The 14,668-nt window shown below is 33.3% G+C and overlaps 1 protein-coding gene across 2 annotated transcripts; it reads left to right on the forward strand.

Annotated features, from left to right (window-relative positions):
- The first annotated feature begins 2,463 nt into the window (after window positions 1-2,463).
- Window positions 2,464-5,824, forward strand: LOC112716306 (ribulose-phosphate 3-epimerase, cytoplasmic isoform). Of its 2 annotated transcripts, XM_025768187.3 has the most exons (8): window positions 2,464-2,805; window positions 3,190-3,194; window positions 4,178-4,240; window positions 4,352-4,458; window positions 4,576-4,673; window positions 4,889-4,981; window positions 5,101-5,142; window positions 5,473-5,824. In XM_025768187.3, the coding sequence occupies exons 1-8, from the start codon at window positions 2,689-2,691 to the stop codon at window positions 5,626-5,628; spliced, it is 681 nt and encodes a 226-aa protein (XP_025623972.1). In that variant the 5' UTR covers window positions 2,464-2,688; the 3' UTR covers window positions 5,629-5,824. The 2 variants fall into 2 exon arrangements, with proteins under 2 accessions (XP_025623972.1, XP_072061434.1); XM_072205333.1 differs by lacking the exon at window positions 2,464-2,805 and having other exon boundaries at window positions 3,189-3,299.
- The last annotated feature ends 8,844 nt before the right edge of the window (window positions 5,825-14,668 follow it).

Raw genomic sequence — 14,668 nt, forward strand, 5'->3', positions numbered from 1 at the left:
CCCTCTTCTTTCTTTTTCAATCATTCAATAAAACTTCAGTTCTTCATTTTCGTATTTATTTATTTACTTTTCTGCATTTGCATATGTGTGCGGACTACCGTTACATCTAACCTCATACCTAACATGCATATGCGTGCGGACTACCGCTGCATCTAACTTCATATTATGTTTTATTTCATTTAGTATTAGATTACTGGTAGTCTACTCATAGTGTATTTTAGTGTCAAGATATCAAATAGAATTATTAATTTAGTTTAAAGAGATAAAAAAATTAATTTTGTTATTACTCAAAATTTTTTTATTATATATCAAATAATGTGTTCATTAGTTTTTATTTTATTGTGCAAATTATTTAGATCATAATACTAATAGTATATCATATGATTATTATTACTAATGTATTAGCCGAATTTTAATATTTATTATTTATATATATTTAAAAATTATATTTGAGAATTATTCATAATAAATGATATTTTTAAATTTAAATAATTTATTAATTAGTTTGTATTTATTATACCATATATTCAATAATTTATTAAAAAAAGAATATTAATATAATGAATAAATTTTTTTAAAAAATATTATTTAAAGAATAGGAATAAATAAACCCCTAACCAATTTAAATTTAGAGACAATTAGGCCCCTGTCCATTTTTGAACCTGACACGTCAGCATTTTCCGTTCAGAATTGACGGAAAAACACCCACAAGGACCGCGTTAGGTCACGGAAGTAAAGGACAGAGACCGAAGTGGGTCATTTTTATAGTGAGGGATCGCTGTCATTCTGAAAAAATAGATAGAGACCGGAGTGATAGTCACTCAACTTACCATGGCCCATGGGCACTTCACTAGTTTAATTTTAAAATAGACATTTTAGTTATTTTTATTGATTTATTTATATAAAATTTCTTTTGGATGAAGTATCAACAATAAATTAGAATGACACTATTAAAGTCTTATAAATTATAAATTTAATTTTAATATACTATCAGTATAAAATAATTTTAGCCGTGCATCTAATTATAAAATGCCATATAAGTAAAAATAATAAAAAATGCCCTACAATCAAGTAATGTATCTAATCAAGTCCAACCAAATTGTATAACTGTTTTTCAAATTTACGCACACTTCTTCTTATTCTTTCATGCGCCGCTGGTTTTTCTTTTTCTTCTTCTTTTCCTTTTTTTTTTCATATTTCTCTTTCGTCATTGTTGTTGTCGTCACTATCACTGTCGCCACTACTGCCACCTCCTCTTCTTCCTCATCCTTCTTTTTTGTTTGAATTTCTTTTCTTCCTTCCTTTTCTTTCTCTTTCGTCGTCATCATTATCGTTATCGTTAGAGAGTAAAACAAAAAGAATTATGAGAAAATAAAATAAAGAAAATGAAAAAGAAGAAGAAACAACATGTTCATTCAAGTTTAATATAAGAAACAATACTCCTAAAAAAAATATAAGAACAAAAGAAAAGAAAGAAAGAAAGAAAGAAGAATAAGAAGCAAAATAAATGCAGTATTAAAGAAAATATTTCTATATTTTGTAACAAAATTTCGATGTTAAAACTATGAAATTTCGGTGCTATTTTTGTTTATGCAAGAATTCAATCTAATAAGTGTAACTTAAAATTTCTATGTTACCGTAAAAAAATTTTGCTGTTATTTTCTAATAAATTTTGCATAATTCAAAACTCCTCCTCTTCTTCTTCTCTTTGTTTTAACTTCTCATAATTATTTTATTTTATCCTCATAATAAGAATAAAAATCATATGATATACTATTAGTAATAACAATAGCAAAGTAATAAGGCAGCATTTGTTTATCGTTCCAAGACACTAAGACCGGATATAGACATACAAAATCGTGTTTGGCAGATGAGACATGGACAAAAATATTGTATTTAGAAAAACTGAATTAGTATATTTTGTATTTATCAGAAATGACACAGAAATACTAATAAGAAATATAACATATTTTTTTCTTTTATTATATTTATTAATTTTTATAATTATATATTTTTATTATTATACTTTTTCTTAAATTTTTTTTAATAAAAAAAATATAAATAAATTAGACTTTTATAATTTATTCTAATTTATCACTAAACAAAATATAAAAATAATTTTTATATTTTTATTCTTTGTATTTTATTCTTATCATCTTGTCTTTTCTATTTTCAGAATCAGATACAACCTAAAAGAACAACAAAAAATATATATAAAAAAAAAAGAACACGAACCGGAAAAAAAATACAAAAAAAAAAGATCGCAAAAAAAAAAAAACTGCAACATATGAAAAAATAGCATGTTATTGGATTTGAATCAATTTGTTTAACTTTAATTACCAAAAAAATTTAAATATAACGTTGCTCACAAATAATTATCTTTAACATTAATATGGGGAATAATCATTTAAAATAATAAAGGTGATTGTATTTTAGGACATGAGAAAATTAAACTAAAAAATGAAATGAAAAGCTATAAACTTCAACCACCCCCAACACCAAACACAAATACTAACCCCAACAGCAACAGCACAGCAGCCGCAAGTACAACCACGCGCCACCCTTCAGCGTCCTCTTTCTCCTTTATCAACCGCCGTCGGCACCCTCCGCCCATACACCATAGCCTTACCGATAAATCCTCAGAGACGAAACCAAACAAATTTTGAAAAAGAAAAAAGTAGTAAAGAGATGGAAGTGAAAGCAAAAATCGCTCCTTCGATGCTGTCCTCTGACTTCGCCAATTTGGCCTCTGAGACTCAACGGATGCTCAATTCCGGCGCCGATTGGCTCCACATGGACATCATGGTATTGTTTCATACTCTTTCTGACTCAATTCAACTTTTAGTCAGTAACTTGCTGCGTATCATTTTTAACCTTAGCTTAAAAATTCGATTGCTTCTGAAACAATGCGCAAGATCCACGCTATGATTGGCTGCTCTTAAAAGAACAACCTTTAGTTGTTTAATTATGGTTGTTATTGTTATTAGCCTCAGTTTGATGTATTTTATATGCCATAACTTTAGGATTTTCTAGCAATTCAATAAACATATCATATTAATGTTCTTATGGTGGATGAATAAGACATGTGTATTTGTTACTATAATTAGTCAAGAATTGATGAGATTGTGCATCTTTTGTTTCATAAGTTGATCATGATTTCTCATATTTCTCATTTTTATTCGTTTGCAGGACGGGTAAGGTGTCTTTGTTTTTCTTATGCTGCTATCTTTGTCCTGAATCAGTGAACCCTGAGGTTGTTGCTACGCTGGCCTACGCTGAGTTGACTACTGGCCACTGGGGTTTTTTTCTCAATTCATTTTTATTTCTGTGCTTTCCAAATCCCACCCCGCGGCGGGCAGGGTGGTTATTGACCTCATTGTTAGTTTGTTATAGTTGATTGGTTTTGTTGAGTGTCTCTACATCTGTGGAAAATAAGAAGGTTTTGGTCTTTTGGAATTAAGAGCGATTGGTAATTTTTCGTGCAAATAGTACCTTTATTTCTAAAAACTGCAATATATGTACATGGGATGATTGGTTAGATGTAACAAGTTCGGATCATATTCTTGTTCTCTTTTTTTTCTGGTACTCTTTCAAAAGGTACATCTTTTTTTAGCGTAGCTTTGGTCTTTGAGGTATTCATCCCAGTTCATTCAAACAAGTATTTTTTCTTAATAGTGATATTTTAGCAGTAGGGATAAGAATTATTGTTCAGTTGTGGAAGGTCATGCTGTATCTGTTCAGGTTGTTTATTGACTGGATTATCATCATTAAGGCTTTCTTTTCACTACATAGGTACTAGGAAGTAGATCTTTGTTCAAGTTAAATAACAGCAATAACAGGATCCAAGCAATGTCAAGATCTCATTCTAGGTTCTGCTAGGGCTTTCAGTGCTGCATTCTCTATTCTGAATTCCCTCTAGTTGTATAAGTGACATGTAGTTTGTTCATTTCATTAAACAGGCATAGAGTTAGATGCTTTGAATATTAATATTTAATTGTAGCTGCTATGATCTGAAGCATAAAATCTTGTAACTATTTTGGGTGCTAGTTCTTTTCATGATTAATTTTGTAATAATAGGAGAAACTTTATTTGTCAAATTGACTTTGTTGTTTTGGATGAATTAGAGTCAGCTCATGGTGCTTTTTTCTATTTCCCCTTCTTTTTCGATTTCATGCAGGCATTTTGTCCCGAATTTGACCATTGGTGCTCCAGTTATTGAAAGTTTGAGAAAGCACACAACGTAACTATCTTCCTTCCATACTGGTCTAAATCTTTTTTAAAGCCGAAAATTGTATTTTTCTCATAACATTATAAAGTGTGCATTTAAATCATGATTCATTAACCCTTGCAGGGCTTATTTGGACTGTCACCTGATGGTTACAAATCCTATTGATTATGTTGAGCCTCTGGGGAAAGCTGGTGCTTCTGGTTTTACATTTCATGTAGAAACATCTAAAGGTTGGTCCTTACGCTTCCTTCTTTTGGTTATTCTTCATGGTATGCTATTTTCTTATTCACACATTTATCTATTATTTATTTACTTTTCACTTTCTTATTCATGTATCCTACAAACAGATAACTGGCAAGAACTTATTCAAAGAATTAAGTCACTGGGCATGAGGCCTGGTGTAGCATTAAAGCCTGGGACACCTATTGGAGATGTTTATCCTCTGGTATGATCCCCCTTGGTTCTCATCTTGTCATATCTGTATGGATTTTATTATCATCATTATCTTTTTGAGATTGTCCCAAATCAGTGTTCATAAATCTGGGGAACATGCAATATATCCACTCACTTAAAGTATGTTCTAATAGATATTTATATTCTTAAGTATGTGTTACTTTTCCTTCTTTTTGTGCCCCCTTTTTATCTTTATTCCTTTCTCAGGTTGAAGCTGAAGCCCCTGTTGAAATGGTTCTTGTGATGACTGTAGAGCCTGGATTTGGCGGACAAAAATTTATGCCAGAGATGATGGATAAGGTATCGTTACGTTTAATTTTCGTATATTATCATGTGGTGTTATTTTCTTCTAATGGTGGGGATCTGTTTTTGATTAGGTATTTTGCTTAATTTGTTTTCCCTTCTAAATTTGTAACCAGGTACGGATACTGAGGAAGAAGTATCCATCACTTGATATAGAGGTATTATCTAATTTTCTTTCCTTTAACTTCCTTCCATCACATGTTGCATGCATATTCTTCGAGACTCTTTCGCTTTGCCTGATTTTCACATTTTACCCTCAGTTATGTTCTCACTCTTCATCGAATGACTCTGGTCGTGCCAGTGAACTTATGTTTATTAGTTGTTGCTTCTGCATGTTTCCATATCTTGTATAAGTTTGTCACTGAAACTTTCCTTCTACATTTTTCGTTAAGTGCTCACTTCTTGAGTTCACGGAGGAGGGTGATATTCATGAACACTAGTGATACTTTGTTTTACAATGATCAAAACATGCTCAATTTCAATTGCAGGTCGATGGTGGTTTAGGGCCTTCGACCATAGAGATGGCTGCGTCTGCCGGGGCAAACTGCATTGTCGCAGGAAGTTCGGTTTTTGGAGCCCCTGAACCAGCTGAAGTAATATCCTTACTGAGGAATTCTGTTCAGAAAGCCCAGCAAAAATGTTGATAAAGTATATAGATCCTCCAGTTGTGTTTACAGCAGAATCCACGAATTGACATACACTTATCAATCTACATAATGTGCCAACATTTTGATGACTCGAATAAAAGCCCATGTGATTCATTGGTGTTAATGTCTGTATCTAGTGTACCTTTATGAATTGTGCAGGCATATATAATACTAAATCTTCAAGTTTGGTTTCGATTATCTGTATTCTTACATTATCCCGGGTATAATTGTGGGATTTTGTAAGCTTCTACACAAGGGTTATGTTTTGGGATTTCAAAAAAGGTTTTATAAAACAGGTATCGGCAAAAATTACCCACTGCTGGGACGAAAACAAAGATCTGCGAAGTTTTTACGAGAATGAAGACCTGTCCCTACGAATAAATTGGGATGGAGGTCGGGAAAGAAATCGGATTTTTTATTTAAATAAATAAATTAATTATAATAATGATCGAAATAAATAATTTAAAAAATATTTATCAAAATAAATATCATTCTCTTATTGCTTGTACGAGATAAACGGATAGACGTGAAACGTGTATTATATGTCGTTAGCGTAAACGAGATACATGTATTTAAAAAAAATTAAAAATAATAAAAAATATTAATATTATTAATAATCCAAACTTTTAGTATGCAATTAGTACTTAAAATAGATATGTTTGATCAATGGGTAACGGTTATCTCTCGCGTTGATAACCGTTTCAATTCTTTCCCCACTATTTCATCAATGTCTTCTAGTAATTGGCAAATAGTTATTTTTATTTTTTAAATTTAAATCAATCCAATTGTTTCATAATTTAATTTTTTTTTTTTTAAAATGGATATGATGAGAGAGATTGATAAATTTTCATAACCATTTAAGTGAATTATATATAAAGAAATCCACAATGATCGTACCCCTCACATGGAGGCACCAACATAATTTTTTATGGAAAATAATAAAATAAAATTATAAAATATAAAACATATATTAAAAATAAGGGTTAACTACCAAAAACATTTTCGAATTATTCAAACGCTGAGAAAAATGTTCCTGAATTTTATTATCAACAAAAATGTCTTTAAATAATCTAAAAACACAACAACAATACCCAATAGTAAATATATATTTACAAAAACGGGCCTGCTACACATACAAGCAAAAAGCCCTACAAGTCATACAAGTCCCCCAGCCCACAATCCTTGCACACGCGCAGTGAAATACATTGAATGGCGCGTCATTTACACACGCTCAACTCAAACGGTTGCACTTCGCGTAAAGCGCTCGTTAATGGCGCAATCTTCCAATTCTCAAAACCATTCAAAGAAAACACATCCGTTCCATTTTCAAGCAACATTCGAAACTGAAGATATACAACTCGTCGCTAAGATTCGAATTCTGCATCAACAAAACATAGTTCTCGATCAAGAATCTCCAGAAAAAAAGGTACGTTACGTTACTATTTTATTCATCCTATATATTTTCCACATTTCGAAATTGAAGAACTAGGTTTTACGGTTCTTCTACGTTGTTATACATTTTACTGTTCTTCTTGTTCTACGTCTCATTTTACAGTTTATAATGTTCTACTTGTTCTAGGTTTTACTGTTATTCTTGGTTCTATGAAATACTATTCTTCTTAGTTCTTCTAATTGCTACTGTTCTTGTTGTTGTAGTTATTCTGAAAACCGATTTTTGGGGGTATATTTCGTAGTTTGGTAGGTGTATATAGAGTAAGTAATCTGTTGGTTGTATATGTCATAAATTGTTGGGTGTATATTTCTAAACTGATATACTGTAATAGTGAGAAGTTGCAACTGTTCTTATATTTCCTTGTCCATGGGTGTATATTGCTTGACATTGTAATGTTGCTTGACCTTGTTTATTAATGCATTTTTGAGTGATATCTGACTGATATATATATGTGTATCTGAATCATATCTATGGGTGTATTTTACTCATATCTATGGGTGTATATTACTGATATCTATGGGTGTATATTACTGACATATATGGGTGTATTTTTCATTTCAGAAAAAATGGCAGCGAGAAACCAAGCTGAAAAAAATGTAAGAAGAAATATATGTCTTAGATGAAATCAGTTTTATATAATAGAAATATATCTGACTATAATTTTGTTTTGTTTACAGCAAACCAAAGACCTTAAGTGTGCAACACATATATTAAGTGAGAAATTCAGAAACATGAGCGAGGAGAAGAAAACGATGGTGAGGAATTTGGGATTCGGTGGCTTGATGCACATCCCACTACTAAGGGTGCATCACCAAGTATTAAGGGAGTTGGCTAACAACCTCAAATTAGGGGAGAACAGACTGGAAACCGGATACGGTTCTTTTAAAATAACACCAAAAAGAATAGGTGATGCGCTTGGCATCAAAGCATCAGGTAACTCGCTAAAAATTATAGGTGTATATTAACTGATGCTTGGGTGTTTTTGAACTGATTTTCATACTATGTTGTTTTCCTTTTTGTAGGAGATCTATTTCCTACAAAATTCAATTATAAGAAACTTTCTGAGGATAATAAAGAAATTTTTAGAAGATTCCAGGGTAAGACCCTCAAAAGTCTTACAGATGAGATGATGGATATTGGCGTTGGAAACGAACAGGATCATCTAATGTTCAAGAGGATTTTCATCCTCTATATACAGATGGCATTCCTTTTACCAACGACAATAAACAAAATCTCACCTGTGCACCTGACCCCAATTTTTGAGATGGACACCATAACAGAGAGAAACTGGGGAGGACATGTATTGAATTTTATCATCAAGGGCGTAACCGATTACAAGGAGAAAAAGAAAAAGGTAATTGATGGCTGCCTCTTTGCCCTGATGATAATTTACTTTCATCTCTCTACAAATAAAGACAAGAAGAGGGCAGAAAGACCTCCAAAACCCTGGATAGTGAACTGGAGTAAGGAGCAGTTGGTGGAAAGAATGAAGTCAGAAATAGAGGAAAATATGGTATGTGAACATAATATGTGGGGTGTATTTTATTTACCTGAATGTTGTTAACTAAAATTTCTAATGTTTCAGGGGATTGTAAAGATGGGGGAAACAAGAGAGAAAATGAAAAAAATAGAGAAAAAAGAAAAAAAACAAGAAATCAAAAAAACAAAAAAAAAGGAAGGCAAGTTCAACATCGTCTTCGGAGACAGAAACAACTGATAGTGACAGTTCTACCTCTGACTCTGAGACTCAACAAGACTCAGAGGATTCACCAAGAAAACAACTCAGCAAAATAGGAAAAAAGTAAGTACCATACTTGGATGTTTTTTATTTATCAAGTTGGGTGTGCGTTATTAATTAAAATGGGTGTATTTTGTTTATTGTGTTGGGTGTATATTGTGCATTCATTTGGGTGTATCTTGTGCATTCATTTGGGTATATTTTATATCTTTACTATATTTTAAATAATGATTGTTTGCCTTCCAGAATCGACACCAATAAAAGAAAGAAGAGTCATGAAGATTCTGATGTAGAATCTGAATCAACTGATGAGTAATGTTCTGAAATTATTACTCCTCTCTTTTGGCTTTATTATAAAGAGTTCATGTATTAACAGAAGTGTCTCTTAATAACTTATAGAAGCGAAGAATCATCACCGGTGAAGAAGCAAAAAAAAAGAAAAAGACACAAAGAATACCAAAAAAGTAAGCACTTCTTTAGATAATATTTTGTGATAAAATTAATTTTTTATTTCTGATTCATACTTATTTTTTCCACCCAGAACACAATCCAAAAAGAAAAAGGTTGTTGTTGAGCATTCATCTCCTGAAGAAGATCAATCCTATCATGGGTACAGTACTTTGTAAGTTATATTACCGTCTATCATCATGATTATTTTTGTTAACATGTTCTTTTATGAATGTACTGACAGATCTGAAATAGGAAGTGAAGATCTAGATGAATTCTTAAGGGAAAACAATGAAAATTCTGCTGCACAGGGGTATGTCTTGTTGGGGTGTATATTTCAGATTTTAGCGTGTTTTCTTTGTTAATAACTGTTTCTTGTTTCGCAGGGAGAAGGAAGCTGACCTGCGATCGACGGAAGGTCACTATGTCTCCTCTGAAACGTAAGAAGCTTTATTTAATAAAATCTTGTTATCATGATTTAACTGTATGATATTTTGTCTGAATAACATGAACTCTGTTTAGAATACCGGACGTAAACTTGGGAAGTGATGATCCTTCCTCTCAAGGACATACAACACAAAGTAGCGTAAACAGACCGGCAGACAGCATGTAATTTCTCTTTCAAATAACCATTAATTTTGTTCTTTTATTACCTTCTACTTCTAATTCTGTATATTTTTTTAGAAAAAAAAGCCCTTTATTGTTTTATTCGAGAAAAAAAAGGCAGGAAAAAAAACCAAAAACTGCAATTATGTAAGTTCTCAAAAAACAAAGCCTGTCTTTCTTTTGAATTGTTCCGGTGTATTTTTTGACTTTCTTTGGGTGTATTTTAGAATGAGTCTGGTTGAAGATTCACACAGTAAGCCGGTTGATTTGAATATGATAGTTGTGAGGAAAGAGACACCATCCGAAGCTCTTGCAATGTGAGTTTTTCAAGAATATTTCACTCTTATAACCTTTTTATTTTCAAATGCATTGTTAACCTTTCATTTTTCTTCTTGTTTAAAGTTCCGATTCAAGTTTGTCTACCAGTGTCCCAAACAACTGCTGTGCCAGAATTTGAAGAAACACCTGACACAAAATATGAACCAACTCCTCTGCTACAAATTGAAGAAACTACAAAAACGTAAGAAATATTATTGGGTGTATACTGGATTACAGTTTGGGTGTATATTAGGTTACAGTTTGGGTGTATGTTGCCCCTGAATAGTTTTATTTACATCATGATTAATTTTATGTGCCGTGCAGCACTCCTGAACCCCCCAAGAACTTGTTTCAAAAGCACACCAACACTTCCCCCAACTCCATCTAAAATGTAAGTTCATTACATTAAAATCAATGTTTTGGTTATCATCCGTATATTCTTATTGTTATAATATGTTATAAATGATCACGCAGTAATCCAGCCCCAGACGACGCTGCTGCGTTGATGATGATGGCACGGACAGCATCGTACGTTCCTAAAAAAGATCCGTTGCCATCCTTTAGCCTTGACTTCACTGATTCGAGCCAAGAAGAAACAACAACGCAGGAGGGGGCGTCAACGCAAGATGAACACGTGGCAAAAACTCCAAAAACCCCAACGCTGCTAGAACAATTAGAGAATCTGGTACATAAAATTGCAAGTGGTGGGGTGACAAAAGAAGAAAAAAGTCCACAGGTTCCAAAGGAGAGTGCGGCAGAGAGTTTCGAGAAGTTTGAAACTCCTGTCAGGCCGAATTTAGATACTACTGACATGAAACAGAAATGCTACCACTGGGCTATACGAGTGAAATCCTACTCAAATGAGCAAACTAATGAGTTTGACGACATCGGCAGACTCCAAGTCGGAGATATATACACTCTGTCAAAATTCCACCTTACATCACTTGCGCCTAAAACGCATATAGAAACTGAGGTAATATCACAACAATATTAATTTTTTTTAATCACCCAAATTAAGTACAATCCTGATTGATGTGTATTCTGTTTTTCTAGATTGTCTCTGCCATGTTCTTCATCTTAAACCAACAAAATATTCAAAGGTTTTAAGAAGAAGTATATTGTCTCCTCCTGATATTGTGGTAAGGGTTACTTCAACGAATTTTGGGTGTATTTTCTGCATTCCTTTGGATATATTATTTTTCTTACATTGGGTATATTCTGTTTATTCATTTGGGTGTATTTTCTGTGTTCAATTGGGTGGGAGTTGTTTATTCGTTTGGGTGTATTTTCTGTATTCATTTGGCTGTTCTCAATTTTTGCAGAACATGGCGATTGTAAATTATCCAAAGGGGGTATTCTTAAATGCTAAAACTAATAGGTCATTCAGGATGGAAGACTACCCAATGTTTATACCCTTCTTGGACCTTAAAAAATTAGCATCACATCGTTATGTAAGTTTTCATTTCAAAAACTTCTTATTACGAATTTTTACTTATGTGCTGAATAAATTAAAACAGTGTTCAATCTGAACATATTTTAGATTTTTGCACCTGTTTGCCATTCAGACCATTGGTAGTTATGGATCGCTGATACAAGAAAGAAAAAATTTTACATAGTCGACCGAGTACACAACAAATCTCTTACCGAAGAGAGAACTGTGCTGAATACATTTGTTGTAAGTTGGTTCTGTATTCTGTATATATATAGTTGGGTGTATTTCTGTTTAATATAAGGGGTAACTATTAACTCCTTTGGGTGTATCCTTTTATTAAAATTATTCATTTATTACTGATTTGTTTTGTATTTTAAGGGATACGTAATATCACGACTTAAAGTATATGCTGGGGGGGCACCTCTGAAATCAAAGGACAAGGACAGGGAAATTGTAGCACCATACCTTCACATCTCGGGCCAAAAGACAAGGTATAAATCTTTCACTCTGAAAATATAAACTTTCCTATATGTAATTTATAATTTATTTTTCTGTTTTCAGCTATGATTGTGCTATCTACGTAATGAAGTGGCTTGAAATATTTGATCCTACAAACATTAAGAGGCAAAAGTATGAGTGGGAGAATTGGAGTCAGGTAAATATGTTTAAAACTAAATAACTCTGTATTACATTACTCAATTAACATGGTTGATTAAACAGAATATTCTTTTTTACTGTAGGACAAGGTGGACCACTTTAGAGTGGAATATGCTTCCCGAATTCTATTCCATGACATGAATCTAGACAAACATGAAGCCATTAGGGGAAGTAATGCAATAAGACTGTCCAAGCCATCCACGTTGTTATTGAGTCCATATTGTCAGATAGATTCTGAGGATGTTGACACTGCTTACTGTAATAGATTCTCAGGATGTTTACACTGCTTAATGTAGATGTTATATAGTCTTGTAACAAATGGAAGACATGTTGTAAATATTTGGCAATTATAATGCATTTTATTGTCAATTTTCTTTCAATTATTAAACTCTGTGTGCTGTGTTCAAAATGTATGAATTACAGGTACTATAATATGAAGGAAAACATCAAATCAAATATACACCCATAACCTGCCATTTTTTACATCCAAATAAAGTTGAATATACACCCTTAAATCTATCCCCCCTAATACTTTGTGCCTAAAACCCTGAACCCTAAACACTTAAAACCTAAACCCTTACCCCCTAACCTGTAAACCCTAAAACCCTAAACCTTAATACCTAAAACCATTAAACCATTGTAAAAAAAACAAACAGAAGATTCTGAAGTATATATATGTATCTATATGTAAAATGTGAATCACAATAAAATTCACAAAAACACACCCAACAGAACAGTGATTTTACACTCATATTCTGTAACTATACACCCAAAGAGTTGTCCCCTGCTGCTGGTACCCTGAACTAAAAATTCATAACATGTCCTTGATATTGGCTGGAATTTGAATGCACCACTGATGCAGCATCAAGAAGGTTTATCTGAATATAACAAACTCACATATTAGCTAAACTATTAACGAGAAAAATAAACTCAATCACCACAAATTTAAAGAACATCACTTTTACCTCGCTTAAAACGTTCGTTTTCTTCTTCTTTGTGGCATTTGCAATCTATTTGTCCAACTTTGAACCTAGCCTATTTTTTGGACGTCCTCTTGTTCGAATCCTTGGGGGGCTTTGAAGCTCGTTAACGGATTTCAAGTTGGCGTCTTCGTGAGATAAAGAAGATGTGCCCTTTCTTTTGGCTTTCAATGATTCCATCTCAGCCATGGCGTTATCGTACGCACGGTGCAGAATTGCAGTCAGCTCCTCCGATTCGGATGCAAATTCGCAAATATTTTGCGAACAAAAAACCAATTGGTCAAACCTCTTGCTTCTTGGCTCCAAAAGTGGCTCGTCGTGGCTGCTCTTGATGTGTGTGTGTCACCTCTTTACCTTCTTGCTCCATTGTTCCAGTATATATCTAGGTGACACTTGGCTTACTTGTTCAAAGCTTAACACGCTTAGTGCGTGACGACACAGTATCCCTCTCGACTCGAATAATAAGCATTGGCATTTTATCTCAGCTGCAACTGAGTCGTAAGTAACCACAAACTTGTTGAATATTGAGCTGGAAACTTGTTCTCCAACCTCATATACTGAATAGCCTAGAGCATAATTCGTTAATCTAGTGATGCAATTCACCTTTCCTCTAAATTGCACTTGGACTTTCCTAAACTTTTGATGAGTGTACACATCTTAAAACTGAGCTTCAATGGAGGATTTGGTTGCACACAGTATGACCGTATGAAAATCTGCAGCATCTGATTCTCTCTCTGCTTGCTCCCTGCTTCCGAGGCAATTATCGTATTGTTTGACGAATTGAATAAGCGAGCTGTTCTGGGTAATAAACTTGTTAAAAAATGAATGCATGCTCTTGCTCCTTTGCGTGCTTCTCATTCCTGTCCAGAAATGGTGATCCAAATAGATTGGAACCCATATATGACGGTCTTCATAGAGATCTGCAGAATACACCCAAACGCAGACTATAAATACACCCGATAAAAATTAAATTTACACCTCTGCTACAGATTTTAAAACAACACTACCTGAAAGCCACCTGTTGTCCACAAGACCAAAATTCAGCAGAAAATCATTCCAATTCCTATCAAATGAGTGTTTGCTATGAGAGTTTCAAACAACTTGGCTCATTTTTTGTTCAATATCTGCATGTCCTTTATAGCCGTTTAATTTGCTTGGAATCTTCTTCATGATGTGCCAAATACACCAACAGTGAATTGTTGTTGGCATACAGGCCTCTAAAGCCCTTTTCATTGATGCGCATTGATCGGTGAGAAACCCTTTCGGAGTATTTCCTCCCATGCAACGAAGCCAACATTAAAATAACCATTTGAATGATTCAATTTCTTCATTTTTCATCAAAGAGCATCCAAGAAGTGTTGACTGACCATGGTGATTCACCCCGACAAAAGAACCACAAACCAAAT

This window comes from Arachis hypogaea, chromosome 10 (assembly GCF_003086295.3).
Source record: "Arachis hypogaea cultivar Tifrunner chromosome 10, arahy.Tifrunner.gnm2.J5K5, whole genome shotgun sequence".
NCBI lineage: Eukaryota > Viridiplantae > Streptophyta > Magnoliopsida > Fabales > Fabaceae > Arachis > Arachis hypogaea.